This window comes from Pelobates fuscus, chromosome 4 (genome assembly GCF_036172605.1).
Source record: "Pelobates fuscus isolate aPelFus1 chromosome 4, aPelFus1.pri, whole genome shotgun sequence".
NCBI lineage: Eukaryota > Metazoa > Chordata > Amphibia > Anura > Pelobatidae > Pelobates > Pelobates fuscus.
In genome coordinates, this window is record NC_086320.1 from 31,149,280 (window position 1) to 31,162,640 (window position 13,361).

The window sequence follows — 13,361 nt, forward strand, 5'->3', positions numbered from 1 at the left end:
AACCTTTCATGGTAAGTTTTATCCTGCAATCCATGAACCAGTTTAGTAGCCCTTCTCTGAACTCTAAAGTATCAATATCCTTCTGAAGATACGGTCTCCAGTACTGCATACAATACTCCAAGTGAGGTCTCACCAGTGTTCTGTACAATGGCATGAGCACTTCCCCCTTTCTACTGCTAATACCTCTCCCTATACAACCAAACATTCTGCTAGCATTTCCTGCTGCTCTATTACACTGTCTGCCTACATTTAAGTCCTCAGAAATAATCACCTCTAAATCCCTTTCCTCAGATGTTGAGGTTAGGACTCTATCAAATATTCTGTACTCTGCCCTTGGGTTTTTACGTCCAAGATGCATTATCTTGCACTTATCCACATTAAATATCTGCTGCCACAACTCTGACCATTTCTCTAGTTTATCTAAATCATTTGACATTTGGCTTATCCCCCCTGGAACATCAACCCTGTTACATATGTCAGTTTTATTAGCAAAAATATATACCTTACCATCAAAACCTGCAATATCACTAATAAAAATATTAAAGAGAATGGGTCCAAGTACAGATCCCTGAGGTACCCCACTGGTGACAAGCCCAAGCTTCGAATATACTCCATTGACAACAACCCTCTGTTGCCTGTCACTCAGCCACTGCCTTACCCATTCAACAATATTGGAATCCAAACTTAAATATTGCAGTTGATTGATAAGCCTTCTATGTGCAAGAGTGTCAAAAGCTTTACTGAAATCTAGGTAAGCAATGTCTACTGCAGCCCCCTGATCTAATTTTTTAGTTACCCAATCAAAAAAAATCATTTAGATTAGTTTGGCATGATCTCCCTGAAGTAAACCCATGTTGTCTCTGATCTTGAAATCCATGTGTTTTTAGATGTTCAACAATCCGATCCTTTAACATGGTTTCCATTACTTTCCCCACTACTAAAGTAAGGCTTACTGGCCTATGGTTGCCAAACTCCCCCCTATTACCTTTCTTGTGAATGGGCATCACATTCACTAACTTTCAATCTTCTGGGACTACTCCTGTTAACAATGATTGGTTAAATAAATCTGTTAATGGTTTTGCTACTACACCACTAAGCTATTTTAATAACTTTGGGTATATTCCATCAGGCCCCTTCGACTTATTTGTTTTTACTTTTGACAGTTGAAGTAGAACCTCTTCCTCTGTAAACTCACATGTAACAAATGACTAATTTGTCCTTTTTCCTAACTGAGGCCCCTTTACTTAATTTTCATCTGTAAATACTGAATAAACATATTCATTGAGTTAGACATTTATCCTCTTCTACATACCTTCCTTCTTTTGTTTTTAATCTAACTAATCCTTGTTTTACTTTCCTTTTCTCATTTATGTATCTAAAAAATGTTTTGTCCCCCTTTTTTACGGACTGTGCTATTTTCTCTTCTGTGTGTAATTTGGAAGCTCTTATAACTTGCTTAGCCTCTTTCTGACTAATCTTATAGATCGGTTTATCTTCCTCACTCTTTTTTTTTATAATTACTAAATGCTAACTTTTTGTTTGTTTTTTCTATTTTGGCCACATCTGCGGAGTACAACCGTGGTTTCTTGAATGTTTTGCTTTTACTGACAAGCCTAATGCAATTTTCTGTTGCCTTCAGCAGTGCAACTTTTAAATAATCCCATTTCTCTTGGACTCCATTTAAATTGCTCCAGTCTGATAATGACTCCTTTACACATATTCTAATTTTAGAAAAGTCTGTTTTTCTAAAGTCTAAGACTTTTGTTTTGTGTGGTGTGACTCTTATATTAAACCACACTGACTGATCATCACTGGATCTTAAACTTTCACCTACAGTAATATCGGATACCAAATCTCCATTTGGTAACACTAAATCTAGTATGGCCCTTTTTACGAGTTGGCTCCTCAACGACTTGTTTTAGAGACAATCCCAGTAGGGAGTTTAGAATATGTGTGCTACTTGCAAAAGCAGCTATTTCTGTTTTCCAGTTCACATCAGGAAGATTAGTCACCCATGATGATAACTTTAGCTATTTCCTCAACTAGTAGATTATCTAAATATTCTATTTGTCCTGGAGGCCTATAAATCACACCTACACGAGTTACTGTGCGATTACCAAATTCTAACGCAACCCAAACGGACTCTATATTCGCCTCACTAACATTTATTAGGCTAGATTTTATGTTATCCTTCACATAGAGGGCCACCCCTCCCCCTTTCTTGCCTTCTCTGTCTTTTGATATTGCTATGTCCCAGTCATTGCAAGCCAAGTCATTTGTCCCTAGATGGACAAGTACATCCAATTTCCCTTCCTGCTTTGCTCGCTTAACAATATTACAAATACGTCTCCTGTCTCTGTAAGCAGTTGCTCCGTGAAGACATCTTTAAAGACACAGTATGTTAACCTGTGTTAACAAAGGTTAACACAGTAAAGGAGTTTAGGCATGCGTGGGATAGGAATAAGGCTATCCTAACTATAAGATAAGGCCAGGGACTAATAAAAGTATTTAGAAAACTGGGCAGACTAGATGGGCCAAATGGTTCTTATCTGCCGTCACATTCTATGTTTCATTGTTTCTAAGACCACTATTGTCCAGCTCCACACCTCTTATGATAGAATCCCCCAACGACAACTGCTTTCTATTAGGCCTCACCATAGTCTCCAAGCCTGTCTCCACAACACCACTACCCTTCAGTGCCTGAGCCTGTCTCAACAACACCACTACACTCGGAGTCTGAGCTTGTCTTCATAACACCACAACACTTGGTGCCTGAGCTTGTCTCCATAACACCACTACACTTGGTGCCTGAGCCTGTCTCCATAACACCACTACACTTGGTGCCTGAGCCTGTCTCCATAACACAGTGCTGAAAATGAATTATGTAGAGCAATATGTGAGTTAGAGGTCACAAAAGATGAAAGAAAGGTTCTCTAAGCACACGTCCACAATCTGAATGGGTTTGGTAGACCTGCCTTTGCCTGTCCATTTCTCTAAAGCCCATCACAATGCCTCTAAATGCAAATTTATGAAAATTAATCATGTCCCGGGAAAACCAAAGAAGAGGGGATAGGGGATGAAAATTACTGTTATGCAAAGCATTTTGGATCAGAGAATTGGATACGTTGTATCCTAAAGGACTTAATCTACAATATGACCTGTTAACATTAATCTTCATAGGTTTTGATTTTACAGCCTGTTTTTAGCTTTTACTATAATTAGCTGATATAGTAGTGAATCTTTAGGAGTCTTAAAACTGAGAGTATGTAGAATATTACATTGATTAGGTTTAATATTTTTATTTTTATATTTTCACGTTTCCCGATGAATTGATGTTACTGGTTTTCCTTTACACCCTTGCCTTATCCACAGGCTACAAACGTTTGTAATTTCATTCTAAGAATAGGATACTATCATATTAAGTACACTATCGTATCGTATATCTTTTTGTGCATTTATAATTAAGAGCACTATATAAATTGCTTTTGTGATTGCATGTTTTCACTTTACACAGGTTTTATTCATTAAGTCTTTTTTCAGATATTGGTTTTATTTATCCACTTACTATTAGATGTAGGCCAGGAGTTATTATGCATGTATGCAATTTGTTGTTGTTTTGTAAATATATATATATGCCCTATTTGCACCTTTATTATTTTTATTAGGATACATTTTAGTCTGAATTATATTATAATCGGCACTTTTATTACGTGTTGCACTTCATTATAAGTGGTGTTTACGAGCACAGTATTATAGGAGGCACTTTATTATAATTGATTTGCTGTGATGTATTCTATTTTAGCTTTGTATCTTATTTTAGGTGAAGTGGTATTTACTATGAGATCTCCCTCTTATATGATGTGATACATTGACATTTTTACTTGTGTTTTAGGTTTAGTTTTTTATTGCATTTCAATTTAATCAGTCGTAGCCATGTGATTTAAGTTTTCTATTATTTTTCTATAATTTATGTTTGCCTTAGTGAGTGCTCTCTCCCTTTATTTTTCCAGTGTATTAGTAATTGTGAGGAGTTTAGGCAATGAAGTATGGTTACCATTTTGGTTTCCTTGGAAATCATTTTTCTTTTTATTTTGCCAGTGTTCTGTATGACAGATGTGCACTTGTGCGACATTGGCATGTTGTTGCATGGCCTCGCACATTCACACTTTGTTTGGGACGTTGCGTTTGTGCGACTTTGCCACGTTGTTATACTGAGCCAGGATGGACTTAGGGGGCTGGACAGACAGCTCAATTTGGTAGTTTGTTTTTTAAATGTGGCGCTGAGTTGCTGCACCATAGTCCTTAGGGTTGTACTTGCCCCGTGGGTCAAGAGTTGCCAGTCACTTGGGTACAGCTACTAAATTTTTTTAAAAATTAAAACATTTGCCAATGGAGTGTTCCTTTAGCAAGTGTATTTTTATTGATTGCACCATTGCTATGATGCACACCTCTTGAAAAATTAGACGTGGAAGGGGTGGATAGTGTTGCTTTCCTTATTACCGTATATACTCTAGTATAAGCCGACCCGAATATAAGCCGAGGCCCCTAATTTTACCCCAAAAAACTGGGAAAACTTATTGACTCGAGTATAAGACTAGGGTGGGAAATGCAGCAGCTACTGGTAAATTTCTAAATAAAATTAGATCCTAAAAAATTTATATTAATTGAATATTTATTTACAGTGTGTGTATATAATTAATGCACTGTGTGTGTATGAATGCAGTGTGTGTGTGAGTGCAGCGTGTGTGTGTGTATGAGTGCAGTGTGTGTGTATGAGTGCAGTGTGTGTGTGTTGCAGAGCCTTGGTGGGGGGTGGGCAATTTTATTTTTAGTTATTTTAATAATTTTTTTTATTATTATTTTTTATTTCATTTATTATTTTTTATTATTTAATTTTTTTTCGTTCCCCCTCCCTGCTTGATACATGGCAGGGAGGTGGGCTCTCACTCCCTGGTGGTCCAGTGGTGTGCACTGTGTAGGAGGGGGCTGGCAGGGAGCTCTTACTTACCTCTCCTGCAGCTCCTGTCAGCTCCCTCCTCCTCCGCGCCGGTCCGTTCAGCACCTCTGTCAGCTCAGTGTAAGTCTTGCGAGAGCCGCACTATGACCCCGCGGCTCTCGCGAGATTTACACTGGGAGCTGGCAGAGGTGCTGAACGGACCGGCGCGGAGGAGGAGGGAGCTGCAGGAGAGGTAAGTAAACGCTCTGCAGCCCCCACAGCCCCCAGTCTGTATTATGGCAATGTAAATTGCCATAATACAGACAATTGACTCGAGTATAAGCCGAGTTGGGGTTTTTCAGCACAAAAAATGTGCCGAAAAACTCGACTTATACTCGAGTATATACGGTACTTCTGAAGTGCGGCACTACATTGTATTTTATGCAAATCATATTCATCAGGACCCTGCTAACAGACCACAATAAATGGTTTATTATAATAACCTTATTGTCCTGTGCAGTGGACACCCCTTTGATACCAGGAAGAGTATTAGTAAGATGTCTTGTAAAATTAAAACTATATATATATATATATATATAAACAAATGAGAAAACCCCTGCACTCCAACTATTACTAGTGTTACTGCCAGGTGCCAAGTCCCAAATTTATAAAAAATCAAAAAATTACCGGCACTCATGGGCTTCTTTCATCCAATTTATTAATAGGTGAAGATAGTCAGGTCAACGTTTCAGCTCCCGATCGGAGCTTTCATCAGGACACCAAAGCTTTGGTGTCCTGATGAAAGCTCCGATCGGGAGCTGAAACGTTGACCTGACTATCTTCACCTATTAATAAATTGGATGAAAGAAGCCCATGAGTGCCGGTAATTTTTTGATTTTTTATATATATATATATATATATATATATTTTTTTTTTTTTTTTAAAGTTAAGTTAGTTTTTTTTAAGTTTTAAGTTAGATGTTCTAATTTCCCACTTACATTCAGCCCGGCCCTTTCCCCCAAAAAGGCCATTAAACTTACCTGATCTTGTTCCAATCCAATGATGCACAAAGACTCGTATTGGATCAATCAAAGTACTGGCCAATCCAATGTTTCTCACAGCAAAACATTAAATTCAATACTTCTCTATGGGAAGTACTAGCGATGTTCACCATGCTATGTGTAATAAAATAGTGCCTCTATTACGTTAGAGGCCATACCTTTACTATGTTAGAGGCCATACCTTTGCAGAATAAAGACGAGAGAATGATATCGGGGGGATTTTTTGTTTGTTTTTTTACAAGAAATAGAGAACACTTGTTTTTCTTTGTAGTAACTCTTTATTATAGAGAACAGCATGACATTCTATATGCAACGCAAACAACAAGAAAAATATCACAAAAACAGCAATATAGGACATTACAACATTAACAACTTATGTTCTGGAGCAAATTAGAACAAATAAAACATTTAAAACAAACAAACCAATTTTCCCCATCTTTTTTAGGAACATAATGATTTTAATTACTTGAAGACATAAATGTAAACCATAACTGACAGTTAGATAAAATTTGGGTCTCAAAGAAACTATTTTTTAATTGTGTCACTTTCTAAAACGTAAGCAGCCTTACTATTAAAATACATCTTACCGCAGAGCTTCCATGACACAAGACTCCACATTACACAAGCTACCTCCCCAGACAGATATTAAAGTAAAGGTAAATGTTATTATAATTTTTTTTTAAAATCCTGTCGGTGATATTCCCCAGGGGTTATATGACACCTGCAATTTAAGGAACCATAAAGGTTTCCTTTTAAGATCTTGTATTGTGGTTAATTGGCGTCTTTACTGTCCGTAACCAGTGGGATAACATGGAGCTGTGAGAAGAAGTGATTTTCCATGAATCCACTAGGGATAATTAACATTTTAAAGACGTCAATTCTAAAGAAGGGGCTAACACACTAACACATTAAATATGGACTTACAGCAGACCTGTTACCTGAATAAAAAACCTAAATGAACTGAAAATAGCACACCAAACCAAATATAAGGTGGTGTCACTTTGTAGGGAATACAATTGTATCTGTACATTGTGCTAAATTGCTGGCACATACATAGATATTAAACTCTATATGAAACACAAACGCCATAGAGGAGTCTCTGAAATGCTCAACTATGAGCATTTTCATGGCAGGTACACTGAAAATTATGTGTATTTAAAAAAAAAAAAAAAAAAATTATAATAAATAATAAAAATACACGTAGCTTCACATTTCTGTCTTTTCAAATTTTTCCATGGATCGAATCTTCCACTAGTGACTAAATCGCTGATAAGGACATTTAAATAGTCCCTGTACTCCTACTGCTGTCAATGGGAAAACAGGCGCTCACTAGGCCTGTGTGTAGGAAGCGATACGATGGGTCACAGTAAACCCTTATGGTTGTGCATCTCACTTGATAAAGTTTTTTTTTCCATTTCATACAAAAACCATGTGCTTGTTACGATGCAAAAATAAAATATGTAATATGGAAAAACAATAAAAATGTATGATAAAAAAACCCTGTCTACCTTCTTTACAAACATATACACAGATCTGCATTTTATTAATTTATAATAATATACAGGTTTTTTTCCCAGATAACATGTCTGCTTTTACTCTGCTATGTTCAAAAATGCTGAAAAATGAATAAAGCAAAATGTAAGTACAAACCTAATTCTTGAAACAATTTATTTAGGTCTGAAGAAAAAAAAAAAAGTCAGTTCCACGATAAGCTTTTTAAAATCTATTTTTTTGTTTATAAATTTAAAGCAAAAATAAATATATTTGATAACAATTTTTAAGTCTCACGACTGTAAATCTCTGGAGCGTATAGAAGTATGGTTTATATATTTTTTTGTAAACTATATTTTACATGTAAAAATAAATTTCTGCGCTGGTATATTGAAATACAAACACACAGAGTAGTGGTTTTTTACCTCTCGGTCAGGACCCAAATTTGGGTATTAATGTCCCAGGTATCTGACCGTGGCTTAAATCTAGGTGCACAATAATTGGTTAGTAAGCACTGGATCATAATAGAAGCTTTGCTCTCCAAGCAAATACCATATAGATAACAGAAACAAAAAGGTTAAGAACACCTGACACTGTGTGTACTCTGTGTATTATATCAATGAGAATACTTTGAATAAATACAACGTGTCTAAGAGCTGAAATATACTTTGTGCTATTTATTCATTTCTAGTATGTGTTACTTTTACATAATATTGTATTCAAACACACAAAAAAGACAAAACTCTAACAGGACAGCAGTATCGGATATATACTGATTGTACTAGCATTTTATTAAATGGACAATATGGGCACTAAAACATTGTTAATGCATTTCTTAGATTTTGTCATCATTATTATGTTATATTTTTTGGCATGCTCAAATGTGGATAGTTTTTTTTTGCAAAAATAAAATGAAGGTTTTGTAGTTTGCTGCACTTTAAGCCTGCTCCTTATTTACACCCCCGTACAAACATCATGCCTTAGCCCAATGCATACACAGCTCAGCCACTAACAGCACTGGGCCATAAACTAAGCTCAGCCACTAACAGCACTGGTCGGTGAGCTGAGCTCAGCCACTAACAGCACTGGTCGGTGAGCTGAGCTCAGCCACTAACAGCACTGGTCGGTGAGCTGAGCTCAGCCACTAACAGCACTGGTCGGTGAGCTGAGCTCAGCCACTAACAGCACTGGTCGGTGAGCTGAGCTCAGCCACTAACAGCACTGGGCTATGAGCTGAGCTGTGGGAGGCCAGGCAGCCAGCATTTCAGCTGCAAAAGGAAACAGAAGTGGTAGTTAAATTTAATTCATTCTGTTTGCCTCCCTTCCTCCTCGGTTTTTCAGCCTGTTCGATCTGTGTAAAGAGGGATTATAATCTGCATGGAGGAGAGGAGGCACAGTAGCTGCCCTACCTCTGGTGAGCTCCCAGCACTAATGGGGGATAGAGGGGGGCAATCCCTATCCTGGCTCCCTGTCTTTTGGGGAGGGCCTAGTACAATGTAGTGGTACTAATTGCAAACTTAAATAGTGGTTAGTATTATGAATCACGTTTACCTGTGCAACGCTACCTCTACTAAATGATTTTCCAGAGCCTGTGCTACGAGCATCTGGCTGCATAGGAAACATTATTTTTCTAATACTAAGCGGCATTCGGTTTACAATCAGTCTTTGTATTTTGCATTTTACAAGTGCAGCTCGCAAGAGGAAACAAAAATGTTAAGTACATTTTAGCACAAGATGTATATGCACTCTTTATGTACATCATACGATAATACCTCACTTACCATTATAAACGACACTTGTTACAAAACCTACTCACCATAAAACCCATGTTTGGGCACTACTGAAATGCTTAAAACTGGATGCAAATCTGCTGTTTTACAAAGTTTTAGTGATGCAGCCTACGTCTTAATCAATGCAGTGTGAGGACAGTACAAAATCGGATACAGCCACGGTTATCATAAAACGTACTCACACATGGGTACGTGTAAAGCTCCTAAATCCAAGCTGACTGCACAATACACTATTATACAAACTGCAGTAAAGAAAAATAAAGACCGTACATTTGAAAGACCTGTATGTGGCCTATTGTATATCTATGCAGTTCCTTGCAAAAATATTTCATTCTCACCAAAGACATTTCCAGGTTTAGTAATGTTACACAAAAAAAAAAAAAAAAAATGGATTATCCCAAAACACAACAATTAGGACAATCCTGTCTGGTGATTAACTGATCTCTTTACACACTGAACTTAGTAAAGATTAAACATTATGATACATAAGAATTATCCTGCTTACAAGTACATGTGCTGAGTAGCTTATTATAAACATTTAAAAAAAAAAAAAAAAGCCTATAGACGCAAGTAAAATAAAATATATTTATATATAATGGCTATTGAGATACGGAGTTGTCTAATATCCCACATGTATTTTTCCCTACATTAGCAACATTGTAGCAGAGCATGAACTGTCTGTGTTAAATATATCCAGCACTGGATAGCATAGTATCTAGATACATACTCTATATATATCACCATAAATACCCGGATTCCAACCATGGCCATTTATGTTCTGTAAAGTTCCGTTAACATTGGTAACCACATGGCATCTTTATATAAAGCCTGTAAGTGGTTTACCCCTTATTGTTACATTGTGTATAATATGCTACTCAGCACATGTACTTGTAAGCAGCATACATTATTACACAATTATAGAAAAACATTTTTATTGTGATACAAAAGTTACAAGTAAACAAAAAACAAACAAAAACAAACCGCAGACATTTGTTGACTGCATCTCCCCTCATTAAACTATGAAAATAACAATTGGAGCAGCCATCTGCCTTCAGAAGGTACGAAGACATTTGATGGTTTTGTAACTTTGTCACAATATTAATATTTTTAAAAACAAAACCAATAAACTCCATTTTAATTCAAAATTGTAAGACTACAAGCGGGTGAGAGGTAAATACCTCTGCAGAGCACTTTATGTGCAAACAGCCAAACAAATTCTTTGAACGGAAATGTATGTTTATGTTTGTTGTTTGTTTGTTGTTTGTTTGTTTTCTGTCCAGACTTGATTAACACATTAAATCCACAATACAATATTTTTATACAATGTATTTACATCGAAAAAGAAGAAAAAAAGAGCTAAAACACAGTGACTAGGTATTGTTATTACTGCGTGTAGTAAAGCCTTAAAATATATTGTGTTTTTATGCTACAGAATATGTAAATGTATCAGAGTGAGCCTTCATAAATGTGATAACGTTCACTCTTCGCCTACATGATCTTCACAGTAATATTATCAGACTCTTTGGCAAGAAATTAAGGACTAAACATTTTAGGGGACAAAATATGAAAATACTCTGATTGCACTTCATTTTGTTTCCAAAATAAAAGAAAATACATCTGTTCTTGTTGCTGCAAACATTTTATTTGCCATTTGAACTCAAACCGTAAATTTGAAACGTCATTCCATTAGTTTTGGTTAAAAGGTAAATTAAAGATAAATGATAAATTGGCAAATATATGTCCCATTTAGTGCAAAAGTAGTTGCAGAAGTATTATTGCATTCAAGTGACAGTTTAGTGGGCATTCAAGCTGTGCCCTCCAATGACTCGCTTAGCTGAAGACCACAGCTAAACTGCCAATGGTTCTCCATCACTACTGTACTTGTTTAGTGCTGCTAGAGGGTTGCAGGACTTTTAACCCCCTAATGACCAATGGTGGTTCTTCTATTGTGATTACAGCAAGGAACATTGTTGGTTCCTAATATGTCTAACAGATACAGATACATGTGACTTTTAACATAATATCATTCTTCCATTTATAGACAAGTAAACATATTTATATTTATCCCTTACCTCGTTTCAATAAAAACAAAAAGCACACACACAAAATATAATATCGGCAACTCAGCAACATTAACCCTTCAAGCGCTGTAGTGGTGTGCAGTGCATTGCTCTCAAAGGGTTATGGGGGGTGGGGAGAGGAAGGGGGAGGAATATAAAGCATCACAACCTAAACTTTACAGCATTCTATCGTGTACATAAAAAATATAAAATAATAAAAATCCAATTTTAACTTTCAAAACCCTCTTTAGAACGTTACCTTGGCAAACATGAAGCAGGATGTATGACGTTATTTCAGAGTATCAGATATACAGCATTAATTCATAAAAATAACGTGGATATACTTGTAAGAAAACTTGGGGGCCTATTTGCTTTATAATTTTGCAATGGGGCCAAGATTTAGACTTCGGTCAATAAAAACGTAAATCACATTAAATATTCCCTTGACATTTCATCATGTGCCAGAGATGTGAAAAACGGATGGCTCATTCCGATCTCATAAAGAAAGAGGGGACATTTATTTTGGAATCTATTCAATAAGAGAGATCAGCAATGTTGGTTTCTGCATAAAAGCAGCCACTGAAAAACATCTATTTAACTGAACTTGTGCTTTTACAATATTAAAATTGCAAATATGATAACACTACACCATATTCTAATCAGCTGATGAAATAAGACAGACCTTTTTTTTAAATTATGCTATAGATTTATTTAGGTGCTTATTTTTGGTATCTGGATAAAATGTCAGAAAACGTCCAACTCGTATCTGTGGACACGTTTCCTGTCCGTTCCTTTACCTCTGTAACAGTGATACGAGCCATGGTTCAGTTAGGATATAGGGTGCTTCTAGATACCATGAAGTGGCAATTAATAAAGGGCCCCCCTAAATGTATATGTTATTCTATACGTTTTAATAAACACAGAGGTCTGGAAATTTCATCTCGTAGACAGGAACAGATTGGTACTGAGCATGTCCAGCTGTGATGGTTATTGTCCCTGAAGGACTGGGAGGTGGTCTAAAAAATAAAATGAAGAAAAAATACAATTGAATTACACAAACACAGAGAACACAGTCTGAACGGGACATAAAACTATATAGTATTACCTTATGGTGAGTTCCAGTATTTGTGCTAATTTACCATGGAGCAAGTTTGCCTGCGAAGAAAAGAAACAATGAAAAATTAGTAATGGAAATTATAGTACAAAGCCAGAGATATAATAGATTTATGATTAGATAAATAACATCAAACAAGATCTAAATCTAGAACATGTAAGATACATATACAGCTAAATGAGGCAGTGTTTATTTTACGTTTATATGGTTATATTAACTCCTTACATATATATACAATATACCTGATTGTCATCCATACACCGTATCCATTATTTTTATCATCACTGACAGCACTAGCCGTACTCACTAGAGATGAGCACCCGGGTTGCAGATTTGGGCTAGTGACTGTTATCCATGGGAATGAATTCTATGAGATGGCTAATTAAATCCTTAGAAGGATCAAAGTGTTGCACACATGGAAATAAACAAACTAATTTGACATGTTTACGGAGATAGTTTGTGCGTCTCAAAGTACCAGGAGTTTATTTCACTGCCAGTTTCAGAGCTTAACGCTATTTAATAATGTGATGAAGCTCGGCTGAGCTTTATGAAAAGATGGTCCATTAAGGAAGCGTTCTTTGCATATCAAGCATACATGCCTATCAACATGGAACAATGTGCTTTCATTTATGTATATTTCACAAACCGTGTCACGTGATGACATGAAATGGAAAGGTATTCTCTAAGCACCATAAGCATTATAGCCTGCTGTAGGAGTTATGGTGCCAGGGGTCCCCAGGCAGAATCCCACCATTAGGAGTAATACCGTTTTCTTACAGTTCTAACAGTTTTCCACTTATCGGGGTCCTCAGGCAATCTTCACAAATAATTCTATAGAGGATCAGCTACATTAATTCCATCCATCTTTAGATGGAATTTGTTGGCGTCTGCTGACACTCAGCTCGGTTC

General features: G+C 36.5%; 1 protein-coding gene across 2 annotated transcripts in view; it reads right to left on the reverse strand.

Annotated features, from left to right (window-relative positions):
- Window positions 1–9,903: 9,903 nt before the first annotated feature.
- EFR3A (EFR3 homolog A) overlaps window positions 9,904–13,361 on the reverse strand; it is a 151,976-nt gene continuing 148,518 nt past the window's right edge. For both annotated transcript variants that reach the window (XM_063451046.1, XM_063451045.1), the window contains 2 exons: window positions 12,444–12,493; window positions 9,904–12,354 (listed from right to left, as the gene is read on the reverse strand). In XM_063451046.1, coding sequence (XP_063307116.1) covers window positions 12,249–12,354; window positions 12,444–12,493 — 156 coding nt within the window. In that variant the 3' untranslated portion in view covers window positions 9,904–12,248. The remainder of the gene's footprint in view (window positions 12,355–12,443; window positions 12,494–13,361) is intronic.